A 20,782-nucleotide genomic window follows, 5' to 3' on the forward strand; every position below is an offset into this window, starting at 1 on the left:
GCTTTCATGAGACCCCCTGTGGTGCACTTTATCCAGCTCTTCCAGCACAACAAGGACTTGGAACTGTTGGAGCAAGTCCAGAGGTAGCCAGAAAGATGATCAGAGGGCCTCCTCTGTGAGGACAGGATGAGATATTTTGGGCTGTTCAGTCTGGAGAAGAAAAGGCTCTGGGGACACCTTACAGAAACCTTCCAGCACCTGAAGGTTCCTAGAAGAAAGCCAGATAGGGACATTTTACAGAGGCTTGTAGTTACACAAGAAGGGACAATGGCTTTAAGCTTCAGAAGGAGAGATTTAGACTGGAAATAGGAAGAAATTCTTTACAATGAGGGTGATGAAATGCTGGAACAGGGTTCTCAAAGAGGTTGTGGATGCCTTCTTGGAGGTGTTCAAGGCTGTGTTGGACATGGCTTTGAGCTCTATAGTGGGAGGTGTCCCTGCCTATGGCAGAAGGTTTGGAACTTGATCTTTCAGGTCCTTTCCAGCTCAAACTATTTTATGACTCTATGGTTTTATTCACTGTAGTTCCAGAGATGCCTCTATGCTGTCTCCTGCCCCATGCCTTTCTGTATGGGTAGCATCCCAAGAGGAGCCAGTGCACATCTTTCCTCCGCACCTAAACAGCCTGACATTCATGTAGGAGGAGAAAATTCTTTTGTTGAATAGGAAAAGAGAACTATTTAGGAACTAGCTTGTGTTCACAAGTACCTAAGAACAGCACAAGACAGAATAGCCTCAAGCTCCACAAGGTTTAGGTTGGATATCAGGAAGAAATTCTTTACTGAAAGAAATGTCTAGCATTGGAACACACTCACCACGGAGATGATGGAGTCACTGTCCCTGGAGATGTTAACAAAAATTATTAGATGTGGCATTTCTGGACATGGTCTAGTGGTCAGGGACTTGGTGTTGGACTTGATAGTCTTAAAGATCTTTTTCAATTAACAATTCCATCGTTCTATTCTTTGATTCTATAATTCACAAGACATGAACTTGCCTGAGTGGGAAGCAAATGAGAACATGGAATGATATCAAGGAGGGAAGGTGAGTCACCATTGAGTCAGGAACTACATTACAGAATCACAGAATTGCCTGGTTGGAAAAGACAGCAAAATCATCAAATCCAACCACAACCTAACATCTTCCTGTACACAGGTCTTAGACCATGTCCTGAAGCTCCTCATCTAAACCTCTTTTAAACACCTCCAGGAATGGTGACTTCACCATGTCCCTGCACAGCCTGTTGCAGTACCTGATGACCCTTTTGATGAAGAAATTTTTCCTAATATCCAATCTAAATCAGAGACTGGTACAGGAGACAAAGGGGAACGGAATCTTTAAAGTTCTCTCTGATGACTCAGATATTCTCTTTCTAAATGAAATGTTCATAGAATCATACAATTACTGAATCATAGAATAATTTAGGTTGGAAGGGATCTGAAAGATCATCTAGTTCCAAGCACCTCACCATGGGCAGACACACCTGCCACTAGACCAGGTTGCTCAAGACCCTGTCCTACCTGACCTTGAGCATCTCTAGGGAGGTGACATCCACAAGCTCCCTGGGCAACCTGTTCCAGTGTCTCACCACCCTTACTGTAAAGAATTTCATTTTAATATCCAGTCTAATTCTTACCTATTCCAGCTTCAAGCCATTCCCTCTCATCCTGTAACTACAAAGCTCTGTAAAACAGGCGCTCACCATTTTTCTTGTAGTCCCCCTTCAGGTACTGGAAGCACCCCTTCTGGTACTTGAATTGCAGATGTGGACAAATAACTTCCAGCACCATGTCCTGTACTTAAGCACCTGACAACTGCGGCAAAATCCTTGTAGCAGACAAGGGAAAAGGGCACAGGATGGGCCAGCTCATACATCCAGCCATGCAGTGGAGAAATGCAGCCTTCAACTCTGGCTCTGGTCAGGCACCGGAACAGGCTGCCCAGGGAGATGGTGGAGTCACCATCCCTGGAGATGTTCAAGAAATGTGTGGCATTTTGAGACACCATTTAATGGCCTTGCTGGTGTTGGATTGATAGTTGAGCTCTATGATCTTAGAGGTCTTTTCCAACCAAAACAATTCCATGATTCTGTGATTAATTCTATGATTGATTCTGCACTGCACATTCAGGGTCAAACTGAGGCTTGCCTGCAAAGGTAGGGAATGGTAAAGCCACAATTTCATGAGCAAGAGACTTTTTTTTCCTTTGTGAATCCATCAGTATTTTTCCCTGAACAATTTTTCCTCCCTCATCTTGCTGGAATAGAGAATTATACTTTTTGCAGACCTCCTCTTTCTGCTATTCCCTCAGCTTGACTGAAATATAGATGAGATGACTCAGAGTTTGAACTCTCAGTATATGTTGCTAACACAAAGTCTCTGGGTGTCTGGAGACCTAAGACAGATATTTAATTTTAGATAAGAAACGCTGGTGACATCATGTCTTTGATTTCTTTGCTGGGTGTCTATACAGCCAGCACAAGGTGAAGCTGTTCAGCCATAAGATTCTTCCCACATTTAGAAGGCTGCTTGATAGGCAGTGTAGCTACAGAGCAATGGGTGGCCACTGGTGCTCCTGGGTGATGTTTAGTGGGAGTCCACAGCAGAGCTTTTAACCACAGAAAAAACACACAGTGACACATACAGGAGGGTAAGAGATCTTGCAAAGAAAACATGGTCAAATGTTGGGTCCTGAACTTGGGTGACCACAACACCATGAACACTCCAGGCTTGAGACAGAGTGGTTGGAAAGTTTCCTGGCAGAAAAGGACCTGGGGCTGCTGGTAGACAGCTGACTGAACATGTGCCAGCAATGTGCTTAAGTGGCCAAGCAGGCCACCAGCATTTTGACTTGTATCAGCAATAGTGTGGCCAGCAGGACCAGGGAAGCAATTTTGCTTTTGTACTCAACACTGGTGAGGCCACACCTCAAATGCTGGTGGTTCAGTTTTGGGCATCTCACTAGAAGGAAGGCATTGGTGTGCTGGAGCAGTTCCAGAGAAGGGTGACAAAGCTGGTGAAGGATCTAGGGAATGAGTCTAGTAAGGGGCAGTTGAGAGAAATGGAATTGTTCTGTCTGGAAAGGAAGAGGCTGAGGGGAAACCTCACTATTCTCTACAAGTCCCTGAAAAGAGGTTGCAGTAAGGTAGGGGATTGCTCTCTTCTCCCTAGAATCAGGTGATAAAATGAGAGGACATGGCCTCAAGCTGCACCAGAGGAGGTTTAGATTGGATAATAAGAAAAATTTCTTTCTTGCATGGTTGAATGTTCATGCTGGTGTTGGGTCAGTGGTTGGACTCAATGATCTTACAGATCTTTTCCAATCAAAACAAGTCTGTGCTTCTATGTTTTTCTGTGCAGCTGCTGCACCCTCTGAAAAACAAAGCCCTAAGCAGAGCATATCAGCATGGAGGACAGTTGCCCATAACCCACAAACCACCTTGCACACTTTGATTTATATTCCCCCACCAAAACACACCCTCTGGGGAGGCTGGATGTTGTCCCCTTCCCATCACTGACTTCAGCTTGCCACAGCAGCAGATGCCAGCAAGTGTATCTGAGCAGAAGTAATCATGCACACAACAATTTCATTTTTAGCTTTCTGGCTTAAAAGAAAAACAGGAAAAAAAACCCATGCAGGCTTTCATTTTATTTGAAACACAGCTAACTTAAAGCTCATAGGCATGAAGGGAAGCTTGAAGAAAAAAAAATTCAGACTCCTGCAGCAACACTTTTTAGTTAAGACCATTTTGATGACATTACAGTGACAAATCTTCAGCCTGTCCTACAATTTTATACCTTCCTACACAGCAGGTGTTAGCCAAGAAGATCTAGGAAAGATATTAACTTGGATAAACAGGGTAGAAGACAGGAAATCAAATCTAATTGCTGAGACACCAGGCAAACTGCAGTGCTGAAACGTCAGCAGGAACAGGCAGCAGGAACCTGCTTACCAAGGGGTTCAAGAGGTTTCTCAGAACCTCCAGCTGGCTTTGGAACATTACCCAAAAAATAGCCCCTAATTCATCCAGGAGTTAGAAATCCATCTCTTTGGTGTACATAGAGGAGACCATCCCCAGCACCCCCCTTGGCTTCCTAAGGGGTCTCTAAGTAATGACTGGACATAGAGTACGTTGGGTTGGAAGGGACCTTGAACGTTCTGCTTGTCTGCACACACACAGTGAGCTGAGACATCTGTAACTGGATCAGATTACTCAGAGCTCCATCATATTTGACCTTGAAAGTCTCCAGGGATGAGATCTCAACCATATCCCTGGGCAATCTGTTCCAGCATTTCACCACCCTCATGGTGAAGAACTCTTTCCTAGTGCCTATCCTGTATTTACCTTGCTCCCCCCATCCTATCACTACAAGCCCTTCCAAACAGTCCCTCCCAAGCCTTCCCGTAGGTCCCCTTCAGATACAGAAATGTATCTCTAAAGTCTCCTTAAAGCCTTCTCTTCTCCAAACTGAATCACCCAAATTCTCTCAGCTTGTCTTCACAGGAGAGGTGCTCCAGCCCTTCTTGGCCTCCTCTGGACCCACTTCAGATATGCTAGGAATTAGAATTAACATCCAGGTAGAACTGATGAAAGCACCTCCTAGGTTTCTTGCAGCAAACTCACACTGCTGTTACTTTTTTCCCCCTCTTTAGCCCTTATGTAGTACACCTCCTAGTTTCCCTAAATGAGTGAAGAAAAAACATGCAGATTATGGAAGTCACATTGAGGGGACAGAAACTAGATGAGAAGGTAAAAGCTTGGTTTTGAGCATCCCAAAGGCATTGCTGTCCTCCTCAGAGGAGGTAAAGCCCTTTAACCAGAGGGCTGTGATTTGGCACGCTACCATGGTCTTAGGTCAAAATCAGCCCATAGCATTGAGGGTGGAATGTTTTAACACGTGTGCCACAGTCTGAAAGCCAACAAACTGAGATGTATATCAACTGCCTCTTACATGAATAGTTCACAGAGCATCACTCTTGAGTATGCTGATGCTGTTTTGATTAAGTTTGTGTCACTGTGTAAAAAAACCCCAACAAAACAAACAGTCCAAACCCACAAACTGCAATTTAGGACCCCTTTAATCAGGTTATAATCATAGACTGTCCAACAAAAGTAACTAATAACATCTTTCTGTGCCCTGAGAAAAGGGGATCCCAATCCTAGGTGAAATGAGCTTGATGAGACTCAACTGTCAGCACCACATTTCCACTTCCCTGATCAAAACAGTATCATTTAGCCCAACATTCCTAACTAAAAATAAATCATATTTACAAAAAAAACCCCTAACATGACACTCAATCATAAAACATACTTTGAATGTGTGCATTTTTAGTACTGGGGGCATGCTCTAGACTTCAAATATTGACCAACTGGAATCACAGAATGCCAGGTTGGAAGGGGACTCCACTGCTTCCCTTGGGAGATTATTCCAATGTCCAGTTGCTCTCATGAGTAAACATTTTCTTCCAGAGTTCACTGAGAATCTACCCAGCAGTCACTGGTCCCCATTTTCCATGGGTGTCCTTGTGAAAAAAGGAGTTTTTTATGCTTCTGGTAGCTACCCTTCATGTCGTGGTGCCTGGTGATAAGCCTTCTCTTTTCCAGGCTGAACAAGCTCAGCTCTCTCAGCCTTTCTTCACGTGGCAGGGCAGCTAGTCCTCTGATGATTCTCATGGCCCTTCTCTGGAGCACAGAGTGGATCCACAGCAGTATATTGATGGCCCTTCTTCATTTTTGTCAAGGGAGAGATGTGAAGTTCATTCCTCCAGTCCATGCACTGGCCATGGAAATAAAGCATGTCTCAGCTCTTAGCAGTTCTGCAGCATTCAGTGATTGCAAGGAACATACAACCTCCACAACATCCCTCTCCTGTGAGCCCATGCTCTTGAAACCGTGGCACAGGATGCTGACATGCAGTGTTTTAGTCCTGTCAGTTGATAGGTGACTTCCCAGGTATACCTAACAGTACTGCAATTTTTCAGAGGGAAAAGGAGAAAAATAATCCAAACAAGTGAAACAAATCACCAGGGTGTGAAGAATGGCTGGAAACTCAGCAGGGGTGTTTCTGCAGTTCCTCTGGGAGCTAGCAATTATTTCTGACCCTGCAACAGAGCCTGTAATGCCAGGATTTCTTTTGAACTGCAAGATTTTTATTTCTTAAAGTGTGAAAAAGGTATAATTTTGTACAGAAGATCATTGTACATCATTTTGCTGGTCTATTGAGTCAGGGAGTCCATGGGCTAATCCCATGACAGGTAATGAAGCATTGCCTTAAACTACATTTAAGACTTCACCTTTTCTGACCTCACTTGCTGTATCACCTATGTTGAAGTGTAACCTTTAATTCACCTTCTCTGGACACTAGTTATGGTTTTATATGCCTCTAACCTTTCATAGGATCATAGAATTTTTTGGGTTGGAAGGGACCTTAAAGATCATCTATTTCCAGGCCTCACACCATGAGCAGGGACACCTTCCACTAGACCAGGTTGCTCAAGGTCCTTGGCCCAGCTTTTCTTTGAACATCTCCAATGAGGGAAGATCCTTGGGCAGACTGTTGCAGTGTGGTTGTAGATGTCACTCATCTGACTCTGCACTAAAAATATTTCTAAATGGTGCCTAACAGTAAAGTTTCCTCTTCTGTGCCATTGATTGGGAGCCTCTTTGGAGCCCATGCCACACCACAGCTACTTCCCCAGCTGTGATGCACAGTAAGCTAGTGCTTTCCTTGTCCCCTTTGACAAGGTTTTCCTCAGGCTGCTGCAGAGGATACAGCCCATGGAATTGAGATTCAGCTTCACTTTATCTACACCTGGGATTTTTCTCATGGAATTGTAGAATTGTGTTGGTTAGAAAAGACCTTTCGGATCATTGAGCGTGACTGCTATCTAACTCTACTAAGGGTGGTGCTAAGCTATGTCCCTCAGCACCACATCTTTACATCTTTGAAACATCTCCAGAGATGGAAATTCCACCACCTCCCTGAGGAGTTTGTTTCAATCTTTCAGGACCTTTGAAGTCAAGACATTTCTTCTAATCTCCAATATAAATCTCTCCTGGTGCATCTTGAGACCATGTCTTCTTCCTCTATCACTTGTTAGTAGGGAGAAAAAAACAATCCCCACCTGGCTCCAACCTCTTTTCAGGGAGTTACAGAGAGCCAGAAGGTCGCCCCTCAGCATTTCTTCTCTAGACTAAACAATCCCAGTGCTTTCCAACCTAAATCACTCTAAAATGCTATGATTTTATGATTCCAGTTAGAGGAATGAGGACTGTTGCATCTTTCAGATGCTGATTTTAGTGATATTTCTATAACACCATGACAACTACAATGAACTGATTGATTCATGCCTATGGATTAGTTTGCCCAAGGCTTTGATCCTAGGCAGCTTTACCATGCACAATAAAGTCTGAATTCCTCACTGTATTATTTAGGAGGGATTGAACTGGCTGCATCTCAATAGCTGAAGAGATCTTCACTGTTTTATTTATGTATACATGTTTACTTAATCAGCCACCAATTTTCCTTAGCAGACTTTGTTAGCAAACGGAAATTGTGAAGCCATAACGTGATTTCTATTTTAAAATTTGTAGGCTTTCACCTACAGCAAAATCCAACCTTTCCAAAGTGTCTTTGTCTCCTGGTAATCAGCAAGCTCTCCTGTATATTTTTGTAATGGTAATTGCAATTAACTGTTGCACTATTTCACATAACCACCCGCTCCCACCACCATCCCTATTGCAACCCTAGCAGTGGCAGTTTAATAGGTAATGTATCAAAGTCAACCTAAACAGAATAGAATCACAGGTTGGTTTGAGTTGGAAAGGATCTTCAAGATCATTTACTTCCAAGCCCCCTGCCATGGGCAGGAACACCTTCCACTAGACCAGGTTGCTCCAAGGTCCTCTGCAACTTGGCCTTGAACACCTCCAGGGAGAGGGCATCTATAACCTCCTTGAGTAACCTGCTCCACTGTCTCAGCATCCTCACTGGAAAGAATTTCTTCCTACTCTCCAGTCTAAATCTCACATCTTCCAGCTCAAAGCCATTGCCCCTCATCCTGTCACTGAAATCCCTTGTAAAAAGGTCCCTCCCTATCTCTCTTATAGGTCTCCTTCAGGCATTGGAAGGCTGCTTTAAGGTCTCTCTGGAGCCTTCTACTTCTCTAAGCTGAACAGCCCCAACTCTCTTAGTCTGTTCCTATAAGGGAGGCTCTTCTGCCCTCTGATAATCTTTGTGGTCTTCTCTGGGCCTGCTTCAACAGCTCCATGTCCTTCTTGTGTTGGGGGTGCAGTACTCCAAGTGGAGTCTCACGAGAGCAGAATAGAGGGGGAGAATCTTCTCACTTGACCTACTGGTCACACATCTTTTTATGCAGCCTGGCACAAGGTTGCCTTCCAGGCTGCCAGCAACCATTGTCAGGTCATGTCGAGTTTTTCATCAGCTGACACCCCCAGGTCCTTCTCCTTGAGACTGCTCTTGAGCCACTCCTTCGCCAGCCTATGTTTGTGTTCAAGATTATCCCAGTCTGGGTGTAGAACCTACAGCACACAACTTCACACCAAACAGACCTACAGGAACAGTGTGAATGAGTAATTTGTAATAGAAAATTCAAGGGCAGGCCTGTAACGAGCTGGAGTGTATGAGAGAAATCTGTTACATTATTAATGACAGACAAAGACAGGTTCCTTTTCATAATGTACATTTTATTAATGCTCTCCATGATAGCTTTTCATATTGGTTCATCACTAGAGTACAGTAATTACAATGTATTAAGAGTCATTCCATGCCTGAGGAGTGAGAAAGTCCAGTTAAGATATGGAAAGCAGGTGAAATGTCCATCACTATTGACTCGGGCTGGATTAATTCAAAACTGTGGCCCAGACAACACAGTAACTGGGTGGGTTTGGTGATGGCACCTCCCAAACCTGATGTTCAGTGAGTATCAGCCTCCCTCTCCTTGATGGCTCATCTCCACATGTAACCTGTGCACCATCAAAGTGGAGGCAGTGGATGAGATTCATCATTTTTATTAGGACTTAGGGTCAGTCTGGCTCATCTTTACAACCGTCATCATTAGTTACTGGATGTCAGCCTCTTTGGGGTAGGAGAGAGACAGAGAGACACTGAAGGCTGTTAGAAATGCCTCCAAGAATAACTCTTCTAGACATAATGGCAAAGGTTTAAGGTGCAGGGATGATGGGATTGTCTGGGGAGATAAACTAATAGCGAGGGCTCTAATGAAAAAGAAGTACCCAGTCCTGTTCAGAGGATTTCTGCTTTCTTGTCATCTAGTGAAAAAATAAACAGGAAATTTCTGCTTTCCTGCTATCACAGACCCCATTTCATCCCATGCAGCTCTCCAGGGTCAGTCAGCCTTGGGTATAGAATTTAACACTACCCTTTGGGACTCTAGGAACCACAAGGATGGTGCCCACATGACTGTGAAAGATCATCAGCTTTCAAATTTCTTAGAGGCATTTGTTTTGCCTAATATGCTGCCTGATTTTCATAACATTTCTGGCACAAAACAGGGGTGGGTGCCCAGATTTTTCTTTTTCTCCCTAGAAATAAAGGTTTCACTGGGGAAGAAACCTGAGCCTCCTGAAGACAAAGGCCACCTTGTCTTGGGATACCATGCAAGGCTGGAGAAGTGTCTAAAGGAAGAGGTGTCCACACCTCTTAGTGTCTCCTATGCACATGACACTCGTGATTGTTAGGTGTGGCTGGTAACAGCAACTCAACAGAGCTGAATGACGGGGGAGATATTCAAGTATCCAGGAGGAAAGACTGAGGGAACTGGAGGTATTTAGTCTTGAAGAAAAGGAAGCTGAGGAGAGACCTTATTGCTCCCTACAGCTCTCTGAAAGGAGGCTGGAGAGAGGTGGGTGTAAGTCTCTTCTCTCTAGTAACACATGATAAGACAGGAGGAAATGTCCTCAGGTTGCCTCAGGGCAGGTTTAGGTTGGGCCTTAGAAAGCCATTCGCTGGAACCCAAGGAGGTGCTTGACAGAGGCAGAAATGTGAGGGCCATGGTTTAGCTCCAGTCTTTTCCAATCAAAACAATTCCATGATAAAGAACCTACCCCTGCAGCTCACCTTGACCCATGGCAATGACCACTGTGGGTGCCCAAAGTCCTTGGTGCTTTGAGGCAGCTTCCAGTTTCTCTTGGTTGCCCACTGGTCTTTCTTTGCAAAGCAGCAAAGGCTTTGCCATCAGCCTCATGCTAAATATGTGCAAGAGTTGGCTTCCTGCTGTCTGGCTTTATAAATGGGGAAGGGTCACTTCTGCCTTGGCCTTGCTTCTTTGCCTGTGATGTCTAGAGAAAATTATTCTGGCAATTTTCAAAAGTTTCTTCTTTTATATTTAAATATGTTGGGCTTTGTTCTAATTTTAGTTTCTAATTCCAGGGTTTTTTTCCCTGATTTCCCTCCCCTGCATGAATCCACAGAGTCAGACTCAAAGTAAATAAGGCATAAACAAGCTTTGAGGTGGGAAGGATGGAGAGGAAAGTCCAGATCTCTTTTTCTGCTTCCATCAGGTCCCATGCTGCTGTAGGCAGCCCTCAGCAAACAGCCATGCTGAGACGGCTGCTGGAAGCATTTTCAGATGGCCACTCTTGTGTCACAGCAGGGGGTCAGCAGAGGATGACTCAGTGTGGGGCAGAGATTCGTCAGCTTTTGCTCAGCTAAGGCTGACCCCCCCTAATCTACTGGCTCTTGTTTCTCAAGAGATGTGAACACTACTCTGCACTCATGTTGATGAAACTGGACCCAGAAATGGTACTTGAGAGTTCTCAAATGTGTTTAGGCATAGGAACAGGTTGCCCAGGGAAGTGGTCATCCTCCCTGGAGGTTGTCAAAAACTGTGTGGGAATGGCACTTTGGGACATGGTTTAATAGCCATGGTGCTATTAGGTCAGTGGTTGGACTTGATGATCTCGGAGGTCTTTTTCAACTGAAACTGTTCTGTGCATGAAGGTGAGTACAATATACACATCCACATCCTCTCTTCTTCTCTCATGGACACACAGCTACAGTGACATGGGGACCTGTGCTGGCTGGCAGCCACTTGCACAGGACATGGGTCTTTCACACACGTACAAGAGAGAGAACCACGCCCACAGATGCCGTCTGACACCTACATGGATTTGTATACACATCCCGATTCACCCAACCAAACAGCTGTCCCAACACCAGCAACAAGCTCTCTTCTCTTGTCTTTTACTTTCTTTTTTTTTTTTTTTTTAATGATAAAAGCCTCTGGGGAACCACCCTGATGAGGTTTGCATCTTTCTACTGATTTCTGCCCATCCCACCTGCACCGAACAGTCCATGTCTTCTGTGAGCCATAGCTGATTATTTACACCAGCAGAGTCCACAGGCCCAGCAAGGCCACCTTGTTTACAGGAATGGAAGGAAAAATATCTGCCAAGTCCTCTGCTAGATGTGCTCGTTATCCTTCAGGTGCCCCCTTTGCCTTGTTGTGGTGTGATACCCCATGCAGAGCTTCACAGAGTCACAGAATGGTAGGGGTTGGAAAGGACTTCTGAAGATCATCAAGTCCAACCCCTCTGCCAGAGCAGGATTGCCTAAAGCAGATCACACAGGAACACATCAGGAGGGCTTTGAATGTCCACTGGGCAGATGCCATGGTTCTCCGTATACCCATCTCTAGCTGAGCTGATTGACAAACGCTATCTACAAGATACTAAGGCTCCTTTTTTTTTTGTCTTCCAAAAAAAAAAAAAAAATCTCTTTTTACACAAGACAATAAAATCTGAGCAGCTTTCCCTGCTTCCAGAAACCCCTGCCCAGCGGAGTCACTGCTGGACACATGTGCCAGTCCCTATTTACAAGCCACAGCTTTGCTCAACACCACTCTGCCAGCAAGTTCTGCTTCTGCTGGCATAAGGACAATGTCTTTGTCCTTCTTTTCCTTCCCTCATTACCTCTCCACACAGCCAAGTCTGTATTTGCAGCAGGGACCTGGATCTGGTGGGTTTGCCTTTATACAGCCCAGCTTGTGAGGATGGAGAAGGGCTCAGAATGGAGTGAGCGATGAAGTGCTCTCAGCCATCTTTAAGTGCTTTCAAGTTGCAAAAGCAACATTTGGAGAAGACTAAATTAATTTCATAATACAAAAGACATTTGTTGTCTCCTGTTCTGCTGATCTTTAAAAACAAAAAAAGAAACAACCAGCAACGAAGCAGTGAGGTCACTTCCCTGGGCGCTGCCACGAGCAAGACAGCAGGAATCTCAGCTGGGCTGTTTTCTTCTTAGGGATGTGACAGTTTGCTGAGGGTTTTGGTCAAGGCTAGGTTCTCTGGCCTCTCCTGCTGCATGATCCCATATGAGGGACGGGGTAAACAGAGGCACAGAAGAGCTGAGGTGGTTCACTGGCGTGGGCTCGCTGGGTCAGGCTCGTCAGATGCCCTGGGTGCTAGATGACACTGTCCTCCATGGTGACTCGCCTGAAGACTGGCTCCTGCTTGGGTGTTCTTTCTGTGGAGAGCAAGGGGAAAGCAAGTAAAGCACCAGAGCAGGACCTCTAATCAGCCATTAGTTTCCACCCCCAAATAAAACGTGTGAAGCTGGGCTTGCCCTGAAAGCAAAGGCTTGTTCAGAACAGATGAATGTATTCCTGGGCCAGCATCTCATCAGGAACCTTCTCCCACCCTTTGTGGCTGGAGCACTAAGGACAGATTTGCCTGGCTTCCACCCTGCATGAGCCAGTTATTTGTTAAATGGTGTGAGGACCAGCAGCTTCAGTCACTGCTGCCCATGACAAGGACACTTTCCTCCTCGGGATAAACCCAGCTCAAGCAAAGAAAGCCACAATTCATACACTAATATGGGCTTGTTAGGGTAAACTCCATTTTTTTAAATAGAATCAAAGAATTGCTTTGGTTGTAAGAGGCCTTTAAGATCATTGATTCCAATGGCCAAACTAAGACCATCACAGCCATTAAAACATGTCCACGTTTCGTGATCACCTCCAGACATGGTGACTTCACCACCTCCCTAGGCAGCCATTTCCAATGCATTGAACACTCTTGCAGGAAAGAATTTTTTCCTACTCTCCAGTCTTACCCTCTTCTGGCACAATTTCAGGCCATTTCCTCTCATTCTATCACCTGATACTAGGGAGATCACCCCTCGCCACACTCCAACCTCCTTTCAGACAATTGTGGAGAGCAATAAGCCTCCTCTTCTTTAGACTAAATGATCTCAGTTCCCTCAGCCACATGTTCTCCAGACCTTTTACCAGCTTTGTTGCCCTTCTCTGGACTTGCTCCAGCACCTCAGTGTCTTGCTTGTAGTGAGAAATCCAAAGGTGTGGCCATACCAGTGCAAAGTACAGGGCCACAGTTGCTTCCCTACTTTTGCTGGTCACACTAACCCTGGTACAGGCCAGAATGTTGTTGTCTTGCTTGGCTGTCTGAGCACATTGTTGGCTAATGTTCATGTTTTGTGGTCATGTTTCCCCCACCACCACCCCAGTAACTATGTGGTTCTAAATGACTGCTGAGTAAAGAGATATGTTTTACTATCAGACACTATCTGAAGGGCACTTCACATCCTGATTGCTCTGATTTACAGCTGCCTCTACAATCACTGCAGTCCCAGGGAGAAATAGGTCTCCTTTCACACATGCATGTTGGGAAGACACAGCCTCATTCAGTTTGGGGTGAACACAGGCAAGCTTTCATACAAATAAGTTTTCAGGGGCAAGTTAAGTTAAGATAGATGAACTGAAGAAGATTGAAGAGTTGTCCTGTAGCCTTTTGAATCACAGACTCACTAAGGTAGGAAGAGACCTCTAAGATCATTGTGTCCAACCATCAACACACCACCACTACAGCCCTTGAATCATGTCCCAAAAAGCCATGTCTATACAGGTTTTAAATGCCTCCAGAGATGGTGACTTCACCACCTTCCTGGGCAGCATGTTCCAATACCTGACCGCTCTTGCAGGAAAGAAAATTTTCCAAATATCCAACCCAAACCTCAGCTGAACTCTTTCACCTCCTCTCCTACCCACCCAAGGGCCACCAAATCCATATTGTTCTGCAGTTCAGCATGTAAAATACTGTAGTGAAAGTGTAGTGGATAGAGCTGGCAACTTTTGGGTTGTTTCCCAGCATTGGCTTTTTTTTTCTTCTGAAAGGGATTTTCATCCATTCCTTATTGCCTAACTGTCTCCCCTCCCTTCCCCTGGCAGTGGGATGCATTTTGTCCTTTTGTTTCCACCACTGCTAGCTTGGAGGGCCAATCTAAACCTCCCCTGGTACAACCTGAGGCCATTTCCTCTTATCCTATCACTTGTTACTGGGGATAAGAGACCAACACCCACCTGGCTCCAAGCTCCTTTCAGGGAGTTGCAGAGAGTCAGAAGGTCTCCCCTCAGGCTCCTTGTTCTCCAGCCTAAACAACCCTAGCTCCCTCAATACCCTGACAGTTTCTGGAACCTGCTTTTGGCACATTGCAGACAAAGGCTTCAGCCTTGCCAGAAATTAGTGTCTTTTCCTTTCTTTTCCCTCCCCCAAAGTTTATTTTCTCACATGCCTTTGGAGCTTTTGTACAACAACATGGTAAGAGACGCCCAGGGCTGGGCGCTGATGCTTCTCGAGTGGCATAACCAGAAATCCTCCACCCAATGCATTGGCCATTCCCCAACATTTATCCATGGATATTAGTACAGACTCGTGCCTGCTGAAAGTTGAAGCCTTTGTTGCTGGAGCGACACAAAGGCTGCAAAGCTCAAGCCTGAACTGAGATTTCCTGCCACAGGGACCCAGATTAAACTCTGCCTGAGGTGGCTCAGAGGAAAGTGGGAGAAGAGAGGCTCAAAACAGTTTTATTATAGTGATAATTTACCCATCGAGCATCCTGCTAGAAATAACCCTTCCAAAGTTCTAAGAGAGGATAGAGTTGATTGTAAGTGGTGGTCAGAGATACTGGGTCATAGGTACAAGCATTCCCATGCACACCAGCTGAGGAGGCTGTAGAGTAGCCACAGAATCACAGGATTGTTAAGGCGGCAAAAGATTTCTAAGATCATCAAGTCCAACCATCAACCCAACATTGCAACAGCCATTAAGCCATGTCCCAAATTGCCATATTCACTCTTTTCTTGAACACCACCAGGGATGGTGACTCCACCTCCTCCCTGAGCAGCCTGTTCCAATACCTGACCACTCTTGCAGGAAAGAATTTTTTTCCTAATTTCCAATCTAAACCTCCCCTGGCACAATTTCAGACCATTTCCTTGCATTCTATCACCTGATACTAGAAAGGAGAGGCCAGCACCCACTGCATTCCAGCCTGCTTTCAGGCAGCTGTGGAAGCAATGAAATATCCCCTCAGCTTCCTCTTCTCCAGACTAAAGAACCCCAACTCCCTCAGCTACTCACCAGACCTGTTCTCCAGCCCCTTCACAAGCTTTGCTGCCCTTCTCTGGACATCTCCAGCACCTCAATGTCTTTTGTGTAGTGGGGGGCCCAAAACTGAACCCAGCATTCAAGGTGTAGCTTATGCCTTCTAAGTTTTTAGCTGAGGTTCTAAGCAGACACTTCAAAAACATCAAACACTTGCTGCCAGTGTGTAATAACTGCTCTATGTGATTGTCTTATTTTTTCTCTTCTTCTTTCTTTTCTTTTTAATTTAGGGAGGTTTTAGCTTGGGTTTTGACATGTCTTCAGCATTTAAAGGTATTTAAGGGTAAGAAATACTAAACCCAAGACAATATATGGAGGATAAAGAAACAAATAAGACATTGACTAGTTAGGCTGACTTTGTTTTCTTATTGGCATTTTTCTGGAGAAGACTATCACCATCTGGCTGGCATATCAAACACAATAAACAATAAGCACCTGTAAAAAAACCTCTTCTGATGTGAGAAAGGAAGATTTCCAAACCAGTCAGTCTCGATATTTCGGCACTATAAAGACCATCCCTCCTGAAACCAGGTTGATATATGATCTGCTGTACAACCCATGCATCTCTAGGGATGGCAAAAGCTCTTGGAAGAGCAAAATTTGCCCTATACCACCTGCTTGAACTGAATCAAATTGACTCTTGAGTGTGTTTGTGGGGTGCTGTCTTTCTGGTGTTTCTGCCAAGCCTTGCTACTAATGTTCCTGCTGAAGACAGCAACCACTGCTGCCTTCTCTGGGAGCACTGATCACCCATTTGATCTGTTTTCAGGATGTCCTCCATGCTATTACTGGAGAGCCTGCAATGACATGACATCTCTATAATGGTCATGAGACTACTTAAACCTTAAAATATTCATTAAATAAAATTTGCATAGAGTCTAGCTGAATGCAGCAGGTACCTAAAAATAAAGTTTCTTTCCTTCTAACGTAAGGAGAAGAGCAGGGTGTGACAGATGACCAAGCTCTTAGGCTTTCCTGAGATAGCTTTTTAACAAGATGAGTTATCTTTCCATCCCTGTTGTCTAGGCAAGTCATTGGGGTATTATACTCTTTATAAACTTGTAAGATCGAGAGTAAGTGTGGGGTGTGTGAAAGAACAGTCACCTGGACACCAAAAAGGTAGGGGAGATGCAGACAATAGGGGTACAACACAGAGAAACACAGAAGCACCCTGGAGCTCAGTGCCTCCCACTGCCAGCACCATTTCCCTTGGCCCTCTTGAATCATCTCATTGGGGCAGAGTGGAAGGAAAAGGATTGGTAAACAGCCACAGATTTCAGGGAACTAAATGCAGTCAACAGGTGGAAAGGAGCAGTATCATGGTAAGTGGTGTTGCCTACACAGTGCCTCCAAGCTGTGATGAATACCCTCTCAACCCAGCAACATTCCAGCCTACACAGTCTTTCTTGGCAGGTCCTTCCCCTCGTGTCTCTCCTTCACATGTTACAAGGAGATCTTTCCTGCCTCTTACAGTTCTTGCAGAAAATGGGCAGGCATTGCCTGTTGGAGCCAAAGTGTCTTTAAGCAGTAGAAAACAGCAACTGTGCAGTAAAACTGGTGTACCAGCTCATTTGAGACTCACAGGATCATTTCAGTTGGAAAAAGCCTTTAAGATCATTGAGTCCAACCATTCTCTAAGTCTGTCAAGGCTGGTGCTAAACTATGTCTCTCTGCACCATATCTTTGCCTCTCTGAAGCACCTCCAGAGATGGGGATTCAACCACCTCAGTGAAGAATTTTCTTCATGCCAGACCTAAAGCTCTCCTGGTGCAATTTCAGGCTGTTTCCTCTCATTCTTCCTACTAGGGAGAAAAGACCAACATCCACCTCACTAAAACGTCCTCACAGGGAGTCCTCTTCTCCAGAACTCCAGTTCCTCAGGTGCTCCTCACTAGGCCTTTTCTCCAGACCCTTCACCTTTCCTGGACATGCACCTCAATGTTTTTCTTGTAGGGGACTTCCCTTCTTACAAAGGTAGTTTGCAATGCGATTAGATAGGAAATCCCTTTGTCCTGTGCACATTAGAGGATTAAGAGAAAAAGAAAGGATTCACAACTTGCAAAGCATCTCAAGATGATTTCCAGGACAAAACAAGGCACAGAGCCTCATGCCTGTCCGTCCTCCTCTTCCCTCCTGCACAGGCAGCTTTCCTAAAGAACTCCTCCAGCAGGTGATCAGCACTGACAGTCCTCACTCCAACCATGCATGGCAACTTACACCTCCCAGAGGTGGTCCCATGTTTCAGAAAAGGAGGTCTGTGTCAGGGTGATGCTTTCATTGGAGCAGGCACTGCTTGTTTAACCCCTGCTGTTTGTTTTTCATGGAAAACAGGATGCTTATTGCAGTTGAATGATGAAGCTTTAATCTTCTCCCTATAAGGCAAATCTGGGTTTGGTTTGGTTTGAGAATTTTTTTTCCTGTTGTTGTTAAACAAAGCTTTACACAATCAGACCCTTCCATTACAGGGCCGATTATCCCCTTCAACCCAGTCTGCAAAGAGCCCTAGGCACAAGTATAGATTTAATATCATCATCTCTTCCTCAAGCTGGTTTCTCTCATCTCTGCCTTGGCTCAGCATTAAGAAATGCCTTAGAAGTTGTGCAGCTCTCTATCCCAGAGGCATTGTGTGTGCTGAGGACTTCACACTAACTTGAGCTTTGCATGCTGTAGTCTGCACAGGAGCCATCACTATGCTTCCTAAGAAATGTGGCTACTGAGCCACTGATCAACAAGCAGAAACCTTCAGAATGCCCAAGAAACTTAGCAACAAGGAGAAATCTTCACCATGCCCAAGCAACTTATCAACAAGGAGACACCTTTACCATGCCCCTAATCAACCATCTGATACAACAAAAGACTGTTTTCAAGGGGGGAAAAATGACCAAAATAATCCACACACACCCCAACTAAATTACAATCTTAGGACATTTGTGTCTTAAGGTAATTGGTAACATCTATGTCCTCTCTGTTTTGTGATTAAGTTGTTTACAAAGCTGTAAGAAGCACCAACAGTGAATCCTATGGTGCTGGAACAGCCCGGGGACAGAAATTATCAGCTTGAAAATAAACAGTGTGATTTTGGCCATCAAAGTGCTAATAGGTGTGGTAGGCTGTCAGAGAGAGGGAATGGAGAAGAGGGGGAGAAGAGTCTGGCTGTTATTAAATCTCAAATACACCAAAAAGTTGGGAAAGAACAACCATTTGGAGGAAAAGATTTTTCAGTAGGAGGCTATCATCCCATAACAAATCCACCACTGGTTTGTTTTTGCACAGCTTCGGGCATGCTGGCCAATGCTGTGTGGATCATTTGCCTCCTGTTTTATCAGGACCATCCTTGCTATGGTCTATCTCATCCTCTGTGTCAACTTAATCCTGTTATACCCATGGAAGACTGTTTTGTTGGAGTCTGATACAGTGACAGAGGTTTTTAGTTCCTCCAGAATAAGAAGTACATCAAGTATTTCGAGTCTCAGCTGTCTTCATTAGCTGCTTCATGGACTGGTATGGCTACATGGGTCTGGAACACTTGCTTTGCTAGCGTGCATGGGTCTGTCAGGCACTGCCCAATTTCTCTGCTGCCGGCGTAGGAGATAAAATGAAACAAGGAGGCAACATCAAAAGCAAGAGCATGATCCATCTGTCCAGAGGCTATTTCGCTATGAAGCCAAGTGATTCCCAGCTTCTGATGGAAAACACTCACTCACTGACCCAGAGAGAAGCTGGTCAGAAATGATGCTTCCTCCCCAAGGTGCTTTGTCCTGAGTGCCTGGCTGCAGGAAGGACTCTGGCAATTCAAACCAGGCTCCTGTAGGCCATGAATACCACCAAACAGCGCTAGGCCCTGTTTCTTCTATGCCTGCCAAGCAGTATTGTCCCATGTGAACACAACTCTGGGATGGAGCAGAGCAGGTCCTCTGCTGCATTTCTCCTCCAGCCCTGGGAATATCTTGCCTAGCATGGGAATCACCTGCCTGCTCCAAAGCTTTTGCTTTTACCCAGCTTGATGAGAGTGGGATGGAGGCAGCACCAGACTCCAAAGTTCAAGGAATGAGGAGGCTTTGCAGGAAGTCATATAAGCCAAAAACCAGTACTGTGTCCAGAGGTGGTTATTTTCATTGTCAATCTCCCTATTCTCTTGTTTGACTTTCTAAATTGTGAATCCTAGTTGCTTCCAAGGGCTTTGAAGGGGGAGGCTGGAGAAAAGCATTAAAGCACCAGTGGGGTGTTGGCATTGGTGGAACAGGGAAGGCAATGTGGCTGAGGACAGCGATGGCACTTTGTGTACGCCAGGAGCAAGAAAATAAAGACTCAGCAAACAACACTAGAGGAGGCCTAACGGGGACTTGTTTTACTCTTTGACATGCTACCAGTAGTTTTAATCTCAGAAGAAACAAAATTAAGAAAAAAAATCATTAAAACCCAAAACCAACCCAACATTACAAAGATTAAAAGGTGTGACACATGAAAATACTCAAATCATCCCTGTGTTGTCAGCTGGGTTATACAGCAGGCACAAAACCGACCTAGAATCACCTGCAGCAACTGGTGACTGGTGCTGTCCTGACTCCCTAGCCCAATATTTTAATCAGTTGTAGCTGTGGAAACTTTGTGCTTAAATTCCTCAGCTTAGGCCTCCTTTCTTTGGCATTGCTCACCCATGCCTTAAAGGAGTGGAGACTCATACTGAAGAAAGTAGTGGAGGGAAGAACAGTGACCAAAAAAAAAAAGAGAAAAAATCATAAAAGGAGAGATAAATTGTACAATACATACATACAGTATCTTCTAAATTGTGATCAGTTGTTTATTGGTTGGCAAACAAGCTTCACTTTTACAACAAATATTAGTAATGAGGTCATTCAACTGTTGAGACCGTACAAAATGGATCATAAATTAAAAAAAAAAAAGAAGAAAAGAGAAAAAAAAAAAAAGAAAGAAAAACAAGAAAAAAAAAATAAAAGGAAAAAAAGAAGGAGAATTCATACTCTGTGCTGCTAATTTACCTCCAGAAAGCCTATGTTACTTAAAAATCCTGTCAAATAAATAACTTTCCTGTTAGGAAAAAAAATTATGAACAGAAGATTTGTTGGTAGTTGAGTTCTGTTGTGGGTTCATTTTTGTTCTGTTTTTAAAACCACTGCAAAGTACTTTCTTTTAGCTCACTACGCAGCAATCGGTTTGCTTCTTACCCACTGCAGTACAAGTGCTTAAACTGGGGACCAGATGGAGCCATGAAGGCCCTTTGCTCCTCCAGGGAAATGACCGTCTTCTGTAGAAGCCCTGCTTAGCAACCATAAAACGCCCCCCCCCCCACCACGTTTTCAGCTCCTGGATGCATCCCAG

General features: G+C 44.7%; 1 protein-coding gene across 2 annotated transcripts in view; it reads right to left on the minus strand.

Annotated features, from left to right (window-relative positions):
• Window positions 1-8,686: 8,686 nt before the first annotated feature.
• Window positions 8,687-20,782, minus strand: part of ADGRL3 (adhesion G protein-coupled receptor L3) — a 667,301-nt gene continuing 655,205 nt past the window's right edge. For both annotated transcript variants that reach the window (XM_064148540.1, XM_064148545.1), the window contains one exon: window positions 8,687-12,506. In XM_064148540.1, the coding sequence (XP_064004610.1) occupies window positions 12,445-12,506 (62 nt within the window). In that variant the 3' untranslated portion in view covers window positions 8,687-12,444. The remainder of the gene's footprint in view (window positions 12,507-20,782) is intronic.

Source organism: Pogoniulus pusillus, chromosome 9, assembly GCF_015220805.1.
Source record: "Pogoniulus pusillus isolate bPogPus1 chromosome 9, bPogPus1.pri, whole genome shotgun sequence".
Lineage (NCBI taxonomy): Eukaryota > Metazoa > Chordata > Aves > Piciformes > Lybiidae > Pogoniulus > Pogoniulus pusillus.